Source organism: Bombus bifarius, unplaced genomic scaffold (assembly GCF_011952205.1).
Source record: "Bombus bifarius isolate JDL3187 unplaced genomic scaffold, Bbif_JDL3187 scf7180000008030, whole genome shotgun sequence".
Lineage (NCBI taxonomy): Eukaryota > Metazoa > Arthropoda > Insecta > Hymenoptera > Apidae > Bombus > Bombus bifarius.
This window is the reverse complement of record NW_022884401.1, coordinates 913,602-933,125: the sequence shown is the minus strand read 5'-3', so window position 1 is coordinate 933,125 and position 19,524 is coordinate 913,602. Positions and strand designations below refer to the sequence as shown.

The 19,524-nt window shown below is 29.6% G+C and overlaps 5 protein-coding genes and 1 long non-coding RNA gene across 12 annotated transcripts; 3 read left to right on the top strand and 3 right to left on the bottom strand.

Moving 5' to 3' along the window:
- Nucleotides 1-294: 294 nt before the first annotated feature.
- LOC117207474 lies at nucleotides 295-1,280 on the bottom strand. Its single transcript, XR_004487520.1, has 2 exons — nucleotides 1,185-1,280; nucleotides 295-1,086 (listed from the first exon to the last, which is right to left on the bottom strand). It is a non-coding gene; the product is annotated as an uncharacterized LOC117207474 (long non-coding RNA).
- LOC117207471 (ETS-related transcription factor Elf-5-like) lies at nucleotides 497-4,798 on the top strand. Of its 2 annotated transcripts, none has more exons than XM_033447764.1 (7): nucleotides 497-1,071; nucleotides 2,692-2,824; nucleotides 3,148-3,402; nucleotides 3,555-3,626; nucleotides 3,713-3,799; nucleotides 3,877-4,072; nucleotides 4,150-4,798. In XM_033447764.1, the coding sequence occupies exons 1-7, from the start codon at nucleotides 1,018-1,020 to the stop codon at nucleotides 4,259-4,261; spliced, it is 909 nt and encodes a 302-aa protein (XP_033303655.1). In that variant the 5' UTR covers nucleotides 497-1,017; the 3' UTR covers nucleotides 4,262-4,798. The 2 variants fall into 2 exon arrangements, with proteins under 2 accessions (XP_033303655.1, XP_033303656.1); XM_033447765.1 differs by lacking the exon at nucleotides 497-1,071 and adding an exon at nucleotides 2,486-2,626.
- Nucleotides 4,799-6,107: 1,309 nt separating this feature from the next.
- Nucleotides 6,108-9,078, bottom strand: LOC117207469 (protein arginine N-methyltransferase 3). Of its 2 annotated transcripts, XM_033447762.1 has the most exons (9): nucleotides 8,676-9,078; nucleotides 8,477-8,604; nucleotides 7,841-8,194; nucleotides 7,586-7,755; nucleotides 7,361-7,519; nucleotides 7,105-7,292; nucleotides 6,801-7,027; nucleotides 6,354-6,713; nucleotides 6,108-6,278 (listed from the first exon to the last, which is right to left on the bottom strand). In XM_033447762.1, exons 2-9 carry the CDS (start codon nucleotides 8,487-8,489, stop codon nucleotides 6,169-6,171), a joined length of 1,581 nt encoding a protein of 526 aa, XP_033303653.1. In that variant the 5' UTR covers nucleotides 8,490-8,604; nucleotides 8,676-9,078; the 3' UTR covers nucleotides 6,108-6,168. The 2 variants fall into 2 exon arrangements, with proteins under 2 accessions (XP_033303653.1, XP_033303652.1); XM_033447761.1 differs by having other exon boundaries at nucleotides 8,477-9,078.
- Nucleotides 9,079-9,297: 219 nt separating this feature from the next.
- Nucleotides 9,298-11,407, top strand: LOC117207470. Its single transcript, XM_033447763.1, has 8 exons — nucleotides 9,298-9,651; nucleotides 9,786-10,032; nucleotides 10,090-10,215; nucleotides 10,284-10,386; nucleotides 10,473-10,596; nucleotides 10,671-10,836; nucleotides 10,919-11,047; nucleotides 11,109-11,407. The coding sequence occupies exons 1-8, from the start codon at nucleotides 9,535-9,537 to the stop codon at nucleotides 11,282-11,284; spliced, it is 1,188 nt and encodes a 395-aa protein (XP_033303654.1). The 5' UTR covers nucleotides 9,298-9,534; the 3' UTR covers nucleotides 11,285-11,407.
- On the bottom strand, nucleotides 11,030-13,826 carry LOC117207468 (fidgetin-like protein 1). Of its 2 annotated transcripts, none has more exons than XM_033447759.1 (2): nucleotides 13,377-13,826; nucleotides 11,030-13,293 (listed from the first exon to the last, which is right to left on the bottom strand). In XM_033447759.1, the coding sequence occupies exons 1-2, from the start codon at nucleotides 13,529-13,531 to the stop codon at nucleotides 11,496-11,498; spliced, it is 1,953 nt and encodes a 650-aa protein (XP_033303650.1). In that variant the 5' UTR covers nucleotides 13,532-13,826; the 3' UTR covers nucleotides 11,030-11,495. The 2 variants fall into 2 exon arrangements, with proteins under 2 accessions (XP_033303650.1, XP_033303651.1); XM_033447760.1 differs by having other exon boundaries at nucleotides 11,030-13,285; nucleotides 13,377-13,489.
- A 400-nt stretch (nucleotides 13,827-14,226) lies between these two features.
- On the top strand, nucleotides 14,227-19,055 carry LOC117207472 (DCN1-like protein 5). Of its 4 annotated transcripts, XM_033447770.1 has the most exons (8): nucleotides 14,227-14,390; nucleotides 14,469-14,561; nucleotides 14,642-14,701; nucleotides 14,790-15,002; nucleotides 15,460-15,595; nucleotides 16,665-17,031; nucleotides 17,101-17,308; nucleotides 17,389-19,055. In XM_033447770.1, exons 5-8 carry the CDS (start codon nucleotides 15,471-15,473, stop codon nucleotides 17,472-17,474), a joined length of 786 nt encoding a protein of 261 aa, XP_033303661.1. In that variant the 5' UTR covers nucleotides 14,227-14,390; nucleotides 14,469-14,561; nucleotides 14,642-14,701; nucleotides 14,790-15,002; nucleotides 15,460-15,470; the 3' UTR covers nucleotides 17,475-19,055. The 4 variants fall into 4 exon arrangements, with proteins under 4 accessions (XP_033303661.1, XP_033303657.1, XP_033303659.1 ...); XM_033447766.1 differs by lacking the exon at nucleotides 14,642-14,701; XM_033447768.1 differs by having other exon boundaries at nucleotides 14,469-14,701.
- Nucleotides 19,056-19,524: the final 469 nt, after the last annotated feature.

Genomic DNA, 19,524 nt, shown 5'->3' with positions numbered 1-19,524 from the left:
CATTATCAAATTAATTCCAAATGATTCTAGTGGTTTAAAAAATACGTAACATTATTATCATTTCTACTTACAATAGCTAAAGAAATTCAATTCGAGCGATTATACTATAAGCGTAACAAAGCATTCTTTACAATTAATTTTTTTTACAAAAATTGGGACGTATCCTGAAATATAACAGGATGATATTTTAAGTGATACATGACATTCTTAAAAAACATGAATAAATTATAGTCCATTTTAAAATATTGTTTATCATAAAAGAGTAGTTGATACAACAATAAAAAATACGGTATATAAGGGCTGAGGAGACCATTATCAAAATTTAGCTTTATTTATTACACGTATGTATCACTTCAAAGGTGCAGAAATAAAATTTGTAAATATAATATTCCTGCTTTGGTTTTTCCTAAGAATGAAAATTTCACAGTTGAGGAAAAATTAAAGAAGATGAATTTTCGGCCAGATTTTCGATGATACGGATACCCCAGTGCACCGTCCGGTCGACCTCGTTGGATCGCAAAATAATGAAGCCACTCGGGGAATAACCGTCGCGTTAGCTATATTTTCGGTTGCGTTTTCGTCTCGAATTCTCCGGATCTCGGCAACCGCCGCCAATGGTGTGTATCCGCAATTATTGCGTCAGCTATCGTGAAGCACGTCGCCGATGATTGGTCAATTCCAAAGAGCGGGAAATCCCCGTTGAAACCTGCTCTTCCGCGCTATCCGTCCCCGTGATACTCCCGCTGACGTCTTTCGCGTCACCACATCGCCTGGCGTCTTCGTCAGAGACATTTCGGCGACCGGCGATCAGTATCGCGTTGCGGGACAACACCGCGACCTCGTGTTTAGTTTGAAGTATAATTGTTTTCGATCTGTTTTCCAACAGACAGTGATGCGACTTGTTCACGCCGCGCTGTGACATACATTTACCTTCGCGTAAATCGTGACACTTCTCTGTAACGAACATATTGTTACGTTTGTACGACAGTCTTTGTATTTGCTTAGTTGAAGAATCGAATGAACTTAATAATGGATCCGTTCAGTAGTTACGATAGAACCGACTTAGTGGAGGTGAGTTACGATTACCTAAAAAAGTTGTAAAGTTGTTGTTTGGATTATTTGAATTGGTTTTAGTGGATTGTACGGTGTTTTTTGATTATTTTATATGAGTTTTACTTGTTTACCTGTTCTGTAATCTTTCTGGAGAAGGAACGCATGTGTGAGCCTTACGTGCTAGAGAGAAAAAGGTTTGTTAGTACTGCACCGCGTGAAGCGCTAGTGTGCTATAATGAACTTTCTAAAAAAGTACTGTGTTTTTCTCGAATTCCAGACTGATATTTGAGTATGAAAAACGGAGAGCTATAAAACGTTTGGGAAAACTATTTCGTTTAATTCATATGTGCATATCGTAAGAAATGCCATTAATGTACTTTAGACTAAGGTAAAGTGGAATAGAGAGATGAACAATTACAGTGTTAACTTCTAATGATTAATCGAAGATTTTTGTAAATTTAATGTAACGAATAAAAAGAATTAGAAGAAGTTATAAATAGAAAAACTGTTCGAAGTTTTTGACAACCGATTTACGAGGTACCAAATGATGTTTCATTTCTTTCTTTAGATACAATAAAAATTTTAAACATATTTCTATCAAGTTAGTACGAGAGTTTATCGTTCTGTTTGGAAAAGAGTTGAAAGATTGTAAAAATTGCGTTTCTACGAAAAGTGATGATGATCGGCGACGCGATAACTCGAGCGTCTATATCGTACGAGTATTCGCACCTAAGTGCGAAACAAGTGCATTTGTAGATTTAGTGAAATGATTTGTGAGAGCAATAAAATGTTGTCAATTCTACGAAACAGAACAATATTTCTGACAATGCTGTATCAATTGTATTGATACAGAAAATTATTGCGCAAATATTGACACAGATGCTAGTTGGAATTTTTTAATCGAAAAAAAGGCTATATGACTATCTACTGACCGTCGTTGTATCAAATGCTTTTATGGCAAACTATATATGCTGCATTTATATATATTATTAAAAAAAAAAAAAGAAAATATATCAAAAGATATCAATAGCACTCATTACAGCGTCCAAATAAGTTTACACGGATTAACATGCATCCATACAAAATTTAATAATAACTTAAAGACTAAAAATTAAAATATGATACTTTCTCTATTGAATATTTGGAAATTATGAAGAAAAAACTACTACAAAGAGATGAAACACGACAAAAATAATTATAAAAATATGATACTTGGAACAATAATGTTACATATCAGTTAATTGCGGCTAAGCAACACTTATATGCACACTAATTTACTAATATAAGATATTATTATCATTTACCGCATGCTTGACTTTGCATAAAGCGTTCGAAGCCACGTAATACAAAATAAATAACATTTGAAACAACGATTTGCGGTTATTTATTGCAAATTACCGATATCCGTTTTATGTAGATGCTTTGCCCAGAATCGAGACGTAAATACATACATATATGTATATATCTTTGTCGTACGTATAAAAGCCAGTCCAAGGAAACGAGATTGTAGTGATCTCGTTTTTCTCAGTCTCTAGCGATAAAAAGAGACAAGACGGTTGAAGACGCCAACAAGGTCATTAACGTAGAAACCCGATTTCGTTTCGGATTTGTTTGTCATGCGATATGTTCTGTTTGCAGGTGTGCCCTTCGTTTCCTAATCTAAATGACGACGATGATCATTTCGTACTGGACATGGACTCATTGGTCACATTGAAAACTAATGCCCTGACCACGCGTAGTTACGAACCTCCCCGAAAAAAGTGTTACTTTGGTAATTCACCTATATTTTCATTTATATTAATAATGATTATATCTATACTTTCAAACGTTACTATTATAATTAGTATTATATTAATTCTATTAATATATCATTAACATTTTATTAATATACATTTTACAATATAAAATATTATTATTATTTATTTATATATTTATATATAGAATCATATAGAACCAGCTATTATGTAGTAATTATATTTTCCAAACAATTTGTTCTAAAAGATAATCTTGTTTTATGATGTTATAAAAGTACGTTTCATTTTATCTTGATATATTTTTCATTTTCGACTTATATCAATTTTTTCAATTCAACAGGTGATGAAAATAATGAAATTGATGGTACCGGTTGGTCTGATAAACCTATTAGAAACTGGTGTCAAGAAGAAACAATAAACTGGTTGATGTCTGCGGCATCTTATATCGGACAACCGTATAGTCTGATACAACATAGTCTTGCGGTACCAGGAAACGAGTTGGTCACCTTTACCAGAGACGATTTTATCAACCATGATCCTATGTACGGAGATCGACTCTATGACCTACTCCACTCTCAGCATATCTCGAATATACGTATGTAATTGTGATTACGCGTGAATGTTGATAACAAAAAATAATAGTGTAATAAACTACCATAATATTATTTCGCTGTATCTCATTGATAGTTTTTATTTAAGAATCAGTCGTCATTAGTAGTTAGTAAAAACAAAACGATGTAATTACAGTTCCGCCATTTAATACCATCCATCCTCATTCCGAAGACGAATATGCGCGAATTAATTCCAACAGTACATCAGGTAATATAAATCCTTCGAATTTTTTAATACGAGATGATTATCTTTTTTTATAATAAAGTACGTAAATATTGTTTTTATTTTTGTAGATGCAGAATCAGATAATAATAGTATTGATTACCAAACTACCAAACGGCCACCAGGGAGACCAAGGGTATTAAAACCAAAAAAAAGTTGTAAGCATTTTTACTTTGAATTAAAGTATATATTTCTTAATTCAATGATGTAATGATACCAATATAATGTTATATAGCTACTAGCCAGGGAAAGCTTTGGGAGTTCATCAGGGACCTCTTACGTAATCGAGAAACGTGTCCAAGTTTAATCTGTTGGGAAGATTATTCTCAAGCGAAATTTCGGTTCGTTAAAAGCGATGAGGTCGCGAAACGATGGGGTTCAAGAAAAGGAAACACAAAAATGACGTACGAGAAACTGAGTCGAGCAATGAGGTAATTTTTCATTCACTTTTTGTTTAAATTATGTTTGGTGATTCTGCAATATTTTTATATAAAAAATATTCTTTCAGGTACTATTATAAAAGCAAAATTTTTCAACCTGTACTCGGTAGAAGATTAGTTTATCAATTTGGACCAAATGCAAAGGGTTGGCAAACTGATAATCCAAACTTCCGATATTAAAAATTTAGGATTGCATTTGTTATAAAAATTGTACAAAAAAGTAAAAGTAACGTTTGTGACCTATTGTGAATTTCGCTCACAGGATGTATCTTAAAATTGCTTTAAAAGGATAACGTTTCTACAATTAGAGATTTGTCAATGTATATTTTGATATTGAAAAAGGAAGTGAAAGTATTTTGTTAATTGAATCGAAACGTTTGAGCATCAACTTGCAATCAATAATCTAAATAAAAGACTAAGAAGAAAAGATCTAGTATTATAGATGATACATACTGACTAGATTTAAATAACGTAAAAAGCAGTATAAATGAATAAAAATGTCGAGGTTTTTATATGTATGACTGAATTTATAGAAATACGTGATAGCAAAATGTGAATACGAAATAATTTAAACTTGTAAGATTTTTTCAATTTATTTGATTTTAAGTATTAGCGTAATAGATTACTTATGTAAAAGTACACATATTATAATCAAGGAAGGCATTAATTCCTTCTGACTTACAATCAAATAAATTTACTATTACTTATTTTTTTATATCACAGAGTTGTATTACATACCTTAATCTGGAAGCATAAGTACTTTTTAAATTGACCCTGGGTTACGAATAACATGCCAGGCAATTTCAAAAGAGGGAACTAAATTTTTATAGGTTCGTAACCAATACAATTCCACCATAAATTCTTTTCCTAGAATAGTCTTAAAGGAAATCGAGAAGAAGTATAATCACATTATTTTTTTTTATAAATTATATTAGATGAAATATTGGATTTATAATTGGTGTTAATTCATTTTCGTTTCATTAACGGTTAATTATTAAATGTGGATACTTATTCTACAATAGCACATGCAAGAAAGCTGACAAAAATATTTGTATTTTTAAATAAATTCTGGACGATTCGATTAGTCATTAACAAGTATGAAATATTGAAATTCAAGATACATAGTATCGTGGCGGAAGAAGATATGCTGGTAAAAATGATGCATATCCCCTTTTTAATTCATTTGTTGAAGTTATTTATAGGATTCTTGGATTAAATTTAACTCGAGCGAACTCGAAATCGTTGTTTGTGTAATAAAAGCGTAAAATAATCCCGACTGCACTAATTAAATTTGATCATTTTTTTTAAAATGCATTTTTCAAATACAAAATATTATTATTTAAAATGATCATTAAGAAATATTTAAAAAATTTGGAACTATCATTATTTGAATCAATAGAATATTTGTGCAACCGGGTATGTACTTAAATATCTTTTTTAACACCATCGTAAAATTTTTTACATAATTCGACAGAACTGTAAAATGAAACGCTATCATATCGTTTTTCTCGGAACTACTTAACCTTCCAAAATGTTAACTTTATGGTCAATTATAAATGTTTAAGTTTATCGACTATCAAAAAGGCACGAATCGTAAATAATCTCTACCGTAAAGTTCGCATTAATTGCGACGATATCCTGTAGAAAGCATGTGCGTTGTGATTATGTAAGATAATTTACGGAAACAATCAACGTATAATCTTTGGTTATATATATTAAAAAAAAAGTATATAATAAAGTAAAAAAATCTTATATATATAGATTGATAGATTGATAGATAGATTATATCTATCTTCATCATTGCAGGAGTCAAACCTTTCGATCTATACGAGATTATATGATTTCTACAGTTTTACAGGGACTCAAAATGTAAATCACAATCCTATAAAAAATACGGATACTGAACGATTTTTCCTACGCTTTTTAAACCATATTTCATCTATTATTTAATTGTTAATGATAGTCATCAACAATTTTATAGCCAGCAAGCTGTTATGGACCCTATGTTATTTGTTTTTTCTTTTTCTTTTTTTTTCCTTTTTGGCACTTACGTCTATTAAGTAGACTTCAAAGCGAATATCATTAGATTATTCTAAGTAATAAACCTGGCTAGTATTCTTAATATGAATTGTAACCATGAGTCCTCGAATATCTCTAACATGTCTACGACAGACTAATTTACCACGTAAAATTTCCCCTATAAAAAATTCTTATATTTATTTTCTTGTATTTGACAATCAATAATTTTTATTTCAACTTTTATTTAACTTACCTTCGGTAATGCTAATAGGTTCGTTCAATGAAAATACTGTTTGCTTCCAATGTGTTGGAGGCGAATAAGGTCCCGTACTAAAATAAATTGGATTGTCCAAGTCAAAGAAGATATCAAAATAGCCAACAATCGCAGTTAACGATCCAGTCTTTTTTACTTTAAATTCGAAAGGCGATGAAAAATTTACGCAATCTTTCGTTACTTTGTATAAATCGAATGCTTGTATCTCAACGGTGCTAGTTATTAATTCGTCGGCGTTACAAATCTCTATACTCGGTTCGCGTAAAACCTCCGCTTTCATACAGCTCATTTTAAAACCATACACGTTCGACCAATAATCAATGAGTTCGACATATCTCCCTACAAAAATTGATAAGATAAAAATAATAAAATAGAAAGAGTAAATTTAAAAATATTATATAATTCTATTATTTCAAAGATACATACTAGTATCTCCACTTCCCACAATACTGAGTGTGCATCTATTAGGAAGAAGTATTCCACCAGGAGTCAAATAGTTATCTCTCGCATATATCACTGTATCTAACATACCCTCGAATAGAAGGAAATATCCCATCCACTCAGACACAATCGCATCTACTTTATCTTCATCGAGATTAATGTCTTCCAGCCGACCTTTTTTTAAAGTGATAATGTCGCTTAAATTATTTTCTCTATGATATATTAAAAAAGATCATGTTAGATAAGAAAAACCAAATATTGAAAGTGCTACTTATTATATTCTATTTACCTCACTATATCGATTGCATGATATATTACATTTGATTGATCAACACTAATTACTTTGCGGCATCCAGTTTTTGCTGCAAACATAGACAGAATTCCAGTTCCACAACCAACATCTAATATCACACAATTACCAAATCTGTTAGCATTTGTTAAGAATGCATCTCTATAACTTTCAGTTCGTACTTTGTCCTGTAAAAATACTTGTACTCATTATTAAAGAATCATACTCATTATTAAAAAAATATACATATACATACTGTTAACATCTCATGGTGTATAGCAAAATGGCTGTAAATATTAAAGTAACCCTTATCAACATTACAATTAGAATTACCAGAAGAGCTGAGAGTATTGTTTTCATCTAAATCACCATCTAAGATCAATTTTTGTGCTTTTTCTGCCATTTCATCTATTTGCTAGAATTGAATGTTTTAATATCTGTTTTATTTTGTATATAGACATTAAGTTTTTTGTGTGAATACCTGTATTGCCAAAAGACATGCTGATTCACGTTGTTCCAATTGTGCTCTAAGTGTTTGTATTGTTCTTTGTAATTCGGCAAAATGTGCCTCAGATAATGTGACACACCCATTTTCTGAATTCACAGTATATGCAATAGGCTTCGTTGTCTTTTCTTCTAAATCTTCAATATCTTTGTGTGCAGAAATAATAAAGAAAAATCAAATATAATTTAAGAAACACTAATTTGTAATGAATTTAATTGTATTCATACTTACCAAACATTAACCAAGGGTCATCTTCTATAACAGGTCTTAAGTATTCCTCACTTTCCCATGTTTTTATGTTCAATGCATTTAGCTGATCAGGTAAAACATTTTTATGTCTAATAAAATTAATCAATTTAATATAGGAATATGTATCTAAAGAATGTTTGATTATAAAGTTTTTTAAATCAAATCTATGTGAAGCTATTAGATGCTCTAGTGCTATAGAAAAGTTATTGGCAACTTCATTACAAAAAAGGCACGGTATAGATTCAAAATCTTCTGTCACTTCTTCCCAATCATCTCCGCTATCATCATCACTTGTTCCATCCATTTCATATTCATAATTATCTTTTGAAGAAATAGCTAAGGAATGAAAAACATTAAAAACAATCAACAATAATATTAAGTGTTATCAATAATATTAAAATTTAATATCAATAGAAAAATGCAACAGTTTGGTAATTCAGAAAATTACTGAATAAATTTTAAAATATTTATAAAATTTTTTAAATTATTATTATATTAGATATACAATATCAAAAATTTTCCAAATAATCAAAATGTAATATGTGATTGCTAGCTATAAATGTTTATTCTTAATTTGTATTATATATAAGTATATAAATGACAAAATATTATATATACCTTGATCTGTCATTTTGCAATTAATTATATAATGAATGAAGTAAATTTGCTACAGTTATTCTTATAGAGACGAGATTGTTTAAAATTTTCAAGGTTAGAGATTCCACTCATCCGTACACGTGCAGAACCTGGTAAAAGCTCTGGCTTAATGTCAAATCAATATTTTCTATGTCACATCACGTTCCTAGCCAATACAAACTTTTTGGCGTAGATGGTCCTCTTTAAACTATAATTTAATATTTATTGATTCGACTCAACATCAAATGCTCTTGACCTTTTTAAGCTTTTTTTATCCTCTTGATGAATCTTGCACTGAAACTGGAACACTTTCTCCGATATGTAACATACAACGGAACTTCGACCTACCCTATAAATTCTATAACTTCTATGTAGTTCTTGACATATGATGAAATAAAATGATTCTTCTTATAAACATTAAGCATTTTATGTAAAAGCTCTCAAATAGATTTAATCATACTTCTTCAACAATTATTAAATTTAGTAACATAAATGGAGTCACTCATCGGACAAATTTTGCGCCGGTGATTATGAAAGTTACTGAGTAGAAAATTAAAAAATCTCATTTATCATTTAGTACATATTACATCGATTTATGTTACAGTAACATAAAATATTGTCGTGAATTTGTTCAGCAGTTAAAAATCTTGTAATTAATTAAAAATTTTATCTAAAAAAGAATGTGTACTATAAAATTAAGAATTTGTCGTGAAATATTTTGTTTTATCATGAGAAAGTACTTTTACCCAAATGTAAAAGTCTAGATATCTAAATATCTTGAAAAAAAGAATATAAAACTTACTCCACTTTCATAATCATCAACGCAATTATGAATGGAAATTTCAGGAATTTTCAAAATTGTTTCGAACGCAACACGCAACAACATTGCGATGAAAGTCGATAACAATCGATAAAAACTTTACATACATTTATAGCATAGAACGTAGCAAGCAGCTAACAGGAAATACATATGTGATAGCTGAAAATCTTGAACATTTTTCATTTAGTTACGTTTAATTTGTTTGATTTATAATACGACAATGATTTTCCCTCCCGATATATGGGAACATATATTTTTGTACGTCGATCCACTAACACTTATAAATTTGAAAATAATTTGTAAATGTTGGAAGGAAATTATCGATAAAGTATTGCAGGTAAATAATTATAATTTTTACTACAAAGCTTGTGTGCTTTTAACAGAATGAGTATGTATACTCACATAATACATTATTATTAATACATATTCGTATTTAATCTCCCAATTATTTTTCTGACTTATTCGTTATAGCAAAGTACCCTGTGGCATAAATTGTGCAAAGATAAAATTCCTGAACATTTTTGGACCACTTTATGCGAAACATTGAGTCCAAAGAAATATACTAATTTTTATGAGAAACATGATGTTAAATTTTGGGTAGCTATGTACAAATTATGGATTAAATGCAAAAACATGAAAAAATGTAATGCACAAAGTAAATGTATTAAGCCATTAAAAGACCATCATTCAGAATATATTACTTGTATAGATACTTCAGGTAATACATTAAAGATACAAAATTGTATTTAGTATTCATAACAAATGTTTTTTCTAGGAAATCTATTAGCAATGGGGACATCTGCAGGATTCGTTTATTTTTACAATATACCTAATTTACGTACAAGCAAACATATAGTTGATCATATGGAATATATAGAAAGTGTAAAGCTTCTCAGAGATGGTATTTATAAATTTTACTAAACAAAAATCTGATAAGAAGGCTTCTAATTAATTATTTATATTTTATAGGAACAAGTATTATTTGTATATCTAGTTCTATAAATAATCACATATGCTTTTGGGATGTGAGTACATTGAAGCCAATTGATAGAACCCATGGAAAGTTAATTTGGTATGATTTAAAGGACACACTATAATCAAAACAACTATAATCAAAACAATCAATGTGATCATTACTAAATATTAAATATTTAATAGTACAAGTTACAGTTATTGCTATATCGCCATGCATAATATAATAAGTATTGTGGGATCAATACCAAAAACTGTGTATGAACTTGATTCAGATAATATTATTGCTATTGGTGCAGACAATAATAAAGTAATAATAATGGAGTAACTATATAAAGAAATTATAATTTCTTGATTTATTATTTAAATTAAATTGTGACTTAGGTACTTTTATATACAAAAGGAGGGTGCTGTGTAGATTTGACTTTGAATGCAAATCAAAAGGATTATACACTTATACATGTCAACTCTTATACACGTGTTCAACCACTAAATATAAGAATTCGTCGTTATTATGTATTTAAACCAAATATAATTGCCTGTATTGCAGGTAAGAAATTATATACACTAAATAGATATATAAAATAGTCATATAAAATTAATAAAATATTTCAATAATGCAATTATTATAGAATATGGATATGTGGGTTTTTTGGTACAAGGAAAAGAATGGAAGATGTATAATTTATTTCCTATTTTACATGGAACACCTACTGCAATTTTAATATATGCGCATGTACTCATTTTGGGATTGGACTCAGGTAATCTTTCTATTTAATATAAGATTATTTACAATTGTATTAAGTAATTACTTCTGTGCAGGAAATGTTCATATATATTATATAAACGATTTTGGAGCAATTGATTTTAATGCTATTAATTCAAACAAATTGTGTCCTGACTCCTCAACTGTTATTTCATTAAATATAATGGTTAATATTGAGGAATATTTAATTATTGGTTACCACAAAAAGTTCTATATTGTTAAGTTTATGTAATATACTCTTTAAGCAAACCAAAATGTAATTATAAGACTAATGTAAAATTTTTTATAAATTAAGTTTTGTTTATAATATAATAATAAATTTGAGTTTTTGATTGTAATTATTAAGAAGTTGTTCACTATAGCTCAAAAATATTTTTATTATAAAAATTTGTACTGTACAAAAATACACTGTAATACTAGTATAAAAATGGTAAAAGTATGTGTTATGCTTTATAATTCTGTGCTGTTCCAGTTCCATATATAGCATCCCATTCAACGTAAGTTATTAGACTTGATTCTGATACACTAGGACGTACATGTACCAGTGCTTCCTTGAAATCATCGACTGTTACTTGTCTGACATCTTCTTTTCTAATATTCTCTAATTGACTAAGTGGAATACTTCTAATTGGTCCCATGCTAGCTTCTTTACATAAATTCGACATATCGGCTCCGGAATATCCTTTTGTCTGTCCAGCTACATTATTTATATCTTCTTCAGTAAGATTATGTGGAACAGTTATTAATAGATTATTTATGATCTGTTTACGAGCTTGGAATTCAGGTAAAGGAACATACAATCTTTTAACCAGTCGTCTACGTGCTGCCTCGTCTAGTTCGTGTGGTCTATTTGTTGCTCCTACAATTAAAATGCGATCTTCATCTGCAGTTGTAGCTCCATCTAATTGCACCAAAAATTCAGTTTTTAATCTCCTAGAACTTTCGTGCTCAGTTTCAGATCTTTGAGTGAGCAGCGAATCTATTTCATCAACAAAAATCACTGATGGCTGATAAACCTTAGCAACAGCGAATAACGCTCTGACCATTTTTTCTCCTTCACCTATCCATTTTGAAGTTAAAGAGCTTGCAGATATTGAAAAAAACGTTGATTTGCTTTGCGATGCTATACATTTTCCTATAAGTGTTTTCCCTGTTCCTGGTGGACCAAATAATAAAATTCCTTTAGGTGGTCGACGTAAACCAGTGAAAATATCAGGTCTCAACATAGGATACACAACTACTTCCTTTATAATCTTTTTCGCGTATTCTAAACCAGCTATATCATCCCAACAAATAGTTGTCTTTGAATCCATTATTTCATTCTTGATTAGTTCAACCATTTTTGATTCTACATTTTTTAATCTCTCATCTTCCATTGTGTCACTTTCATTATTGTACGTGTTTTCCTGAGTTTTCTCTTTTTCCCTTTTAAATGGACAAACAAATTTAGAATTAACAGATCCCTTCCCTCCTAGAGTCTTTTTTTGCATTGGCTTATTAGCTTTCATTTGCTGCACATTTAGTTCATCTCTAGCAGTTTTGAAAAAACTCATTTTAGATTTAACAGTGTTAGGATCTTCTTCATTATGCTGAACAGAAACTTGTGTTTTTAATTTCATATTATTTCTGTGGTAATTCGATTGGTCCTGATTATTTTTAGATGCTTTAAATGAATCTTCTCTTGTAAATTTAAAGTTTGATCTAGATTCAAACTTGACAGGCCTTTGTCGCGCATAAATTTGATTTTCTTGATTGACAGAATATGTCTTAGATTGTTTACTATAACTCATTTGTGTGCTAATACTTTCATCTGTAGAGCTATTGGATGAAAATAACGATTTATCAATTTCACATTGCATGTTATTTTCAACTTCTTTTTTACTACTTGCATTTGAACTCTGACTAAGATTTGGTTTTGCTTGAGTACTTATCTTTCTATTTCTTGATTCAGTTTCTTTATTTTTCCATATATTAATAATATTCTCCACGTGTCTGTCATTAAATAATCTTGTATGACATGGCATGGTATTATTATCTTGGCAAGGTAAAGATTTCACAAAATTTAATGCCATATTTATATCGCATAAACCCGACTTCCATTTCTGTGGATTACTACTGATCTTTGGTATTTGTAACTTACATTGTTTCCAATAATTATTTATCCCATCTCTATTTTCCATTAAGTTTTGATAATCTTCCAAACTTCTTTGAAGTAGACAAGCTGCTACATCTTCTGATTCACTAAATGAAATAATTTATGTACGTATTTGATATATTGCATAAATTACTTATATCTGAATAGAGGAAAAAATTATACAACTTACCATTGTTTTGCTGTTAAATATTTCATAGCAAAACATCTACGTTCAATGTCTACAACTTCTGTATCATCTTTATCATTTTTTGAAAATTTTAGGATGTGATATGCAGCTAAGAAATTATTCTTCTCCTTATTAATTTCTGCATCAATAGTAGCCATATTTGTCTCTCAAAAATATTGTATTAACATAAATTTTATTTAATCTTCTATTATAATGTAGCATAAATAAAGAGTCAGCTGTTAATTACTTTTTCAATTCGTCAATTAGACAGGAAGAATTAACAAAACATATGTAACTACTATCGATGATAATAAAATTTATAATGTAATTATTTATACAAATGTATAATTTCGAATTTCAAATCAACAACATTCACATTCATAATTTGGGATTTGGACTTTTCTGTCTCACGTTCTGAAATACCGATCGTGAAAAAAATCACGGAGATTTTTACGCCCCCTGTACCTTGACTGTCAATAACAAGATCTCTGTTTATTTAACGGTCGGTACTGCTACTTGACTATTGCTGAATCGGTAACGTTGAAAACATCAAAGTGATAACATTATTTGTGAACCTAAACTGTGCTACAAAAATATATATTGAATAATGCCCTTATCCTGTTGTTCACTTCTGGTTTGATTTGTATACATGTTATTTTTATTCTTAATTTATAAATAAAAGATCAATCTTAACATAAAAATGGCAAATGTACTTAAATAGTGTATTAATATTTTATAAATTGTGTATGTTTTTTTTAAATTGTTAGTTTATGGTATCACACCGTATCACTTAAATTTTTACATTTTTAAGTTTTCTATACTAAGCCTTGCTAATATTAAAATAATACAAATTAATGATGAAACATCAATATTCATTTTTATTCCATAATTATTCATGCTAGTGGGAAGTAAATTCTGCATTTGGTATCCCTGCGAAAAGGCATGCTGTCTCAAAACGGCAATAAAATGAAATAAAGCTGAGCTGCAAAAAATTTTATTTAACCGTACAGCGTTTAGGTAGTACAAAATATCCAAATTAATAAATTACTTAAATATTTGATGACGCTGGCACTATGTTTGATATTATTTTTATAGACTAAACTACAAAGCAAGTTTTATATTGATGTTGACTTTTGACTCTGAGAAATACATTTCTGGTACAATTGTTCTAGTGGTTCATTCAACAAGGTAGGGAGGGTCTTTTCAATTTATTATACATTTATATATTTCATTATAATGTGATAATCATTGATTCATCTTTCTGCAAGCATTTGGTATTACGATACGACTCATGTCGCAGCAGAAAATAATTTGCATATATAAGCTCTGTAACTATTTAACTGGATACTTCTTTTTCTACATTAAAAACATAATTCAAGATTAGTGTGTCTGAAAATATATATTAATAACTCTTAGGTATTTATTTGCAACATCACATGTACAAAGCGGTTAAAGCTAAAGTAAAAAACATTGAAAATTACGATATACTGCAATTAATTGCCGAACCTAACCTCAAACTCGATCTTTTAAGACTGAAAGGAAATGTCAGTTTAGCCAGTATAAACCAGCTATATTACGGATCCTTTAAATCTTCTTAATCTTTTATATTACTTACATTGTTGCTGCGTGGTAAGTAATTTATTTATACTACTTCTTTTTATACTATTTCAATATATAGACAAATTAGTTATATGCCTCTTTTGATATTGACTTATTGTTGTTTTGTCAATTCATATTTTTTATTCTCATAATGAAGGAAAATTGAGAGTATCTTTATAAATATATATATTACATATTTAGTTACTGAATTAAAAAATCAAAATTTATATAAATTAGATATAACAGTCTATTGTAATTAATGTCAGTTGAAAATATTTATAAATTATTAATATGTTATTAAGAATTTCATTAATAATATATTTACTTTTGAGAATTATATACATATACATTATATTAGGAATTTTAATATACTAGTTATTACATATTAATTAATAGGTAAGGACTGTGTATAATAAGTAAATAAATATATCAATTAGCTAATATATTTTATGGTAATTCATGTAAACATTAAATTATTTTTTTTTAGTTAAAAGAGGGATGCCACGCAGCAAGCGTAGAGCGCCCTCTAGCACAAATCATCATACGCCTATTGAAATGTCACCTAGTGCTCATGAAGAGGGTATATCGAGGCATCCTTCAAAAAGACTTAGACATACATCTAGGTAAATTGTGTTACAACAAATTTAAACTTATGTTATATATGTCGGAGATGAAAGAACACCGGAGTCTGTAATTGAACAATTGTAGTTATTCAATCCGATTGTAATTGTTCGAGAGTTGTGATAATGAGCTTGGGCTCGAGGCGACAGTCAGTCGCCGAACGTAGCCGCGGTCACGGGATTTGCCTAGCAAAGGTATGGAGTAATTCTATAGCTCTCCTTAAAGGAAATATTCGTGGCGACACGCGACAGTAAACATTCCAACGGTTTCTGTCCCGTGGCTCGTCACACGCAGACCCTATTCTTCGAGTAAGATGATTGCCAGATGTCGATGCGTCTCCGCAGTACGTGTTCGGCTAGCCCGAGGGCCCGTTATAAATCTTAAGGTTTAGTTAACTAAAGTCCTTCAAACAGACAAACAGTCTTTGTCCCAACTACGGGAAGATAGGGGAGACATATTTTTCAACGAGCGCGGTCTCCCACTAGCAACTTTCCCTCGAGGGCGGCTAGCATCTTTTTCTAACCACCGATATGGAGATTGACCAATTAGCAGCAACGTCAATTTCCCTTACTTTCTGAACGAAGGCTTTTCTCGACGAATCCGATGATCTCGTATCCTTAGACACACCCCATTATAGTTTTCCTCTGTGGCATCATCGGGACGGGAAAGGCATTCTCGTTCGCGATCTCACTGATGAAAGGAGTACCCCTTTACGACCAGTGATTATCACGCATCCGACTTAGATTTTGTGAGTACGTTCATCTGTCATCCCGTCGACCGCGGATTCGTTATTGAACCTAGGATCATTGTCATTAGTTTCTCGAGTGCCTAACTACCACGGTTACTTGTCCGGCTCTATAATAATCGTATTTGCACTAGTCAATGTCTTCTCTATTGCACAACGACAACGTGTAACCCAAACGAAGATTCGTTTCACGCCCCTAACCCTAATTCTAATGTCCTCTCCGACATATATATAAACCAATAACGATTTGAAGTTAAACTTTATAACTGTGTCACATTGTTGGATCCTTTTATGTTAAATACAATAAACATGTTACTTCCTTCCAGTGCAAGACGTTATTCAAAAACAGAAGATGTTCCAACTGCTTCATCTTTTTCCCAAAAACGTTGTATCACATGGTTTAGAGAATATACAACACCTGATGATTCAGATACTCTTGGGCCTGAAGGGATGGAAAAGTTTTGTGAGGATATTGGTGTAGAACCTGAAAATGTAGTAATGCTTGTTCTTGCATACAAAATGAATGCCCGACAAATGGGTTTCTTTACACTAAGCGAATGGTTAAAAGGTCTTTCGGACTTACAGTGTGATTCTATTAGTAAAATACAACAGAAACTTGAGTACCTAAGGAATCAATTAAATGATCCACATACATTTAAGGGAATATACAGATATGCTTATGATTTTGCTAGAGTAAGCATTATATTTTGTATGTATTAAAACTTTTGCAGACATGTGTATGTATTATACACCATATTTTAGGACAAAGATCAAAGAAGTATGGATATGGAAACAGCAAGAGTTATGTTACAATTACTTTTGGGAAAACATTGGCCATTGTTTACACAATTCGCTCAGTTCCTAGATCAATCGAAGTACAAAGTGATCAATAAAGATCAGTGGTGCAACATTTTAGAATTTTCTCGTACAATCAATCATGATTTAGCTAATTATGATTTAGATGGAGCATGTGCGTAATCGCATAATGTCACTGACAAATATATTTTAATTATGTGCATACTTTACATTTAGTGCATGCATTTTTTACAGGGCCAGTAATGCTTGATGAATTTGTTGAATGGTTAAAAATACAACGTGGTGAAGAAGCATCTTCAACAGAAGCTAGGGGCAGCTGAAACATTCAATAATAATAGTCTACTAAAATAAAAAGAACTCATCTTTTCTATCACCATATTTTGTTAATAACGAAATTTCTGTTTCTATCATAACCTCGCAACATTTCAATTATCATCATTCGTACTACCTTTTTTATTAATCAATGATAATGTAAGTAGTCTATCTTAATATGATTTTACACGGTTCTAAGTGGACTCTGGTTACAAATTTTCTAGATTATTCTTAATTACTTATCACCATTCATTGCTAGTCCAAGGTTCGTCGCGGAAATTCTTGTGATTAAAAATAAATATATTTTCATATAAGATTTACTTGTGCAATTTATAAAATATAATTTCTATTATAAAATGGAAAAAGTAGAACACAGTGTATATTACCTATATAACTAAGCTTTGTATAAAAGAGATAAATTTTCTATTGCAGTTTTCAATCTTATTTTCATAAATTAATAAAATTGTAATAGCTTTATATTTTAGATATTAATAAGTATAACGAATTTTTATTTTGATTTACTATAAGTTATACAGTATAAAATTACAAGCGAAGTTATTCATAAATATATATCCAAAATTCTTTTTACAGTGTTTAAGTATGTTTCATATAAAAATGTTTACAAAATTTAGACATATGTGTATAACTATTATCACGAAATATTTAATAGTCACAAATGTTATTAAGTAGGTTCATAAATAAAATAACATGTATAGTATGTAAGTGCTATTACAATGTTTAATATCTAAAATACAATAGAACACATTGGTACATATTACTTAGCTCATATAAAATAATTCCTATACATGCCATAAATATCGATGTACATTAGAATATCGAATTTCTTATTAAATCAATATAACACTTATGCAATATTGGAATTAAATTTATTTCGAAATATTCGGTAAGATAATACACTATTATGTTTTTATTTAATGCAAGAAATTTAAACAGGATTGAGTATATTTTTGTAATAAAAATCAAGTATATGTATATTTTTAATCGATTTTTAATAATTTAGAGAGGTACAGTACGATCTTTTTTAAATATGTTTCTTGTCATAAAAATTTTTGCGACAACTAAAATGGATTAAATGTATGGTGATTGTTCAAATAATTTGTATTATATTTTAGCTCAATCAATTGCCAATTTTTATCAGATTTAATCGCGAGTAGTTGGACATACATCGTGATTCTGAATTTTATTTAATAAAGAAATTTGTCTAGTAATAATAACATAGGAAATTATTGCGGTAATATTATAAATTAGTTCAATTATTACATCAAAGTTGCTTAATTATGTGTATGTGTATATTTTTTCCTGCATGAGCACTTCTATTACAACTAATGTTATCATTAATGATATAATATAAAATTAAATTTAAAATTCCGCTCATAACTTCCAAATTAATAGTAATCTTAATTCACAAATGAAAAAGTATCTAATGGAAAATTATAAACCCATACATCATAATGAAGAAATTAGAAACAAGAATTAAAAATCATCGTATATCGCTGCAATACAATTGCGATGTGGAGAATGTAATGTAATGACGAAGGTAAAATAAATAAAATACTTTTTTCAATAAATGTATATTTTCTTTATTTAAATAATGATGTTCTTTTTCTTTCTCTATCTCTCTCCGTGTGTATGTGTGTATTTCTCCATCCACACATTATAGTTTTTGAATATAATCAATTGTCTTAGATTTTAAACCTAAGTTAGTCTTCAATCCTAAATATAAAATCTAGGATTATAACCGATAAATAGATAGCTAGTGGTAATAATGTTAATGATGTTCTCTAATTGTTATATAAAAGTCTAAAATTATACTTTTCAATTTCTACATAAACAATTTCATATATCTAGTGAATGTATCAATGCTTTCATAATATTAAGTGCTAGTGTCTAGCGTATTTAAAAAACGCGCCAATATTTATAAGCGCACAAACATATTTATATATATTTGTACATACATGCTACACGTATTTGTATTTCAATTTAAATAGAAAATATGAAGTATTATAAACAAACATTGATGATTTAATACATTTAAAC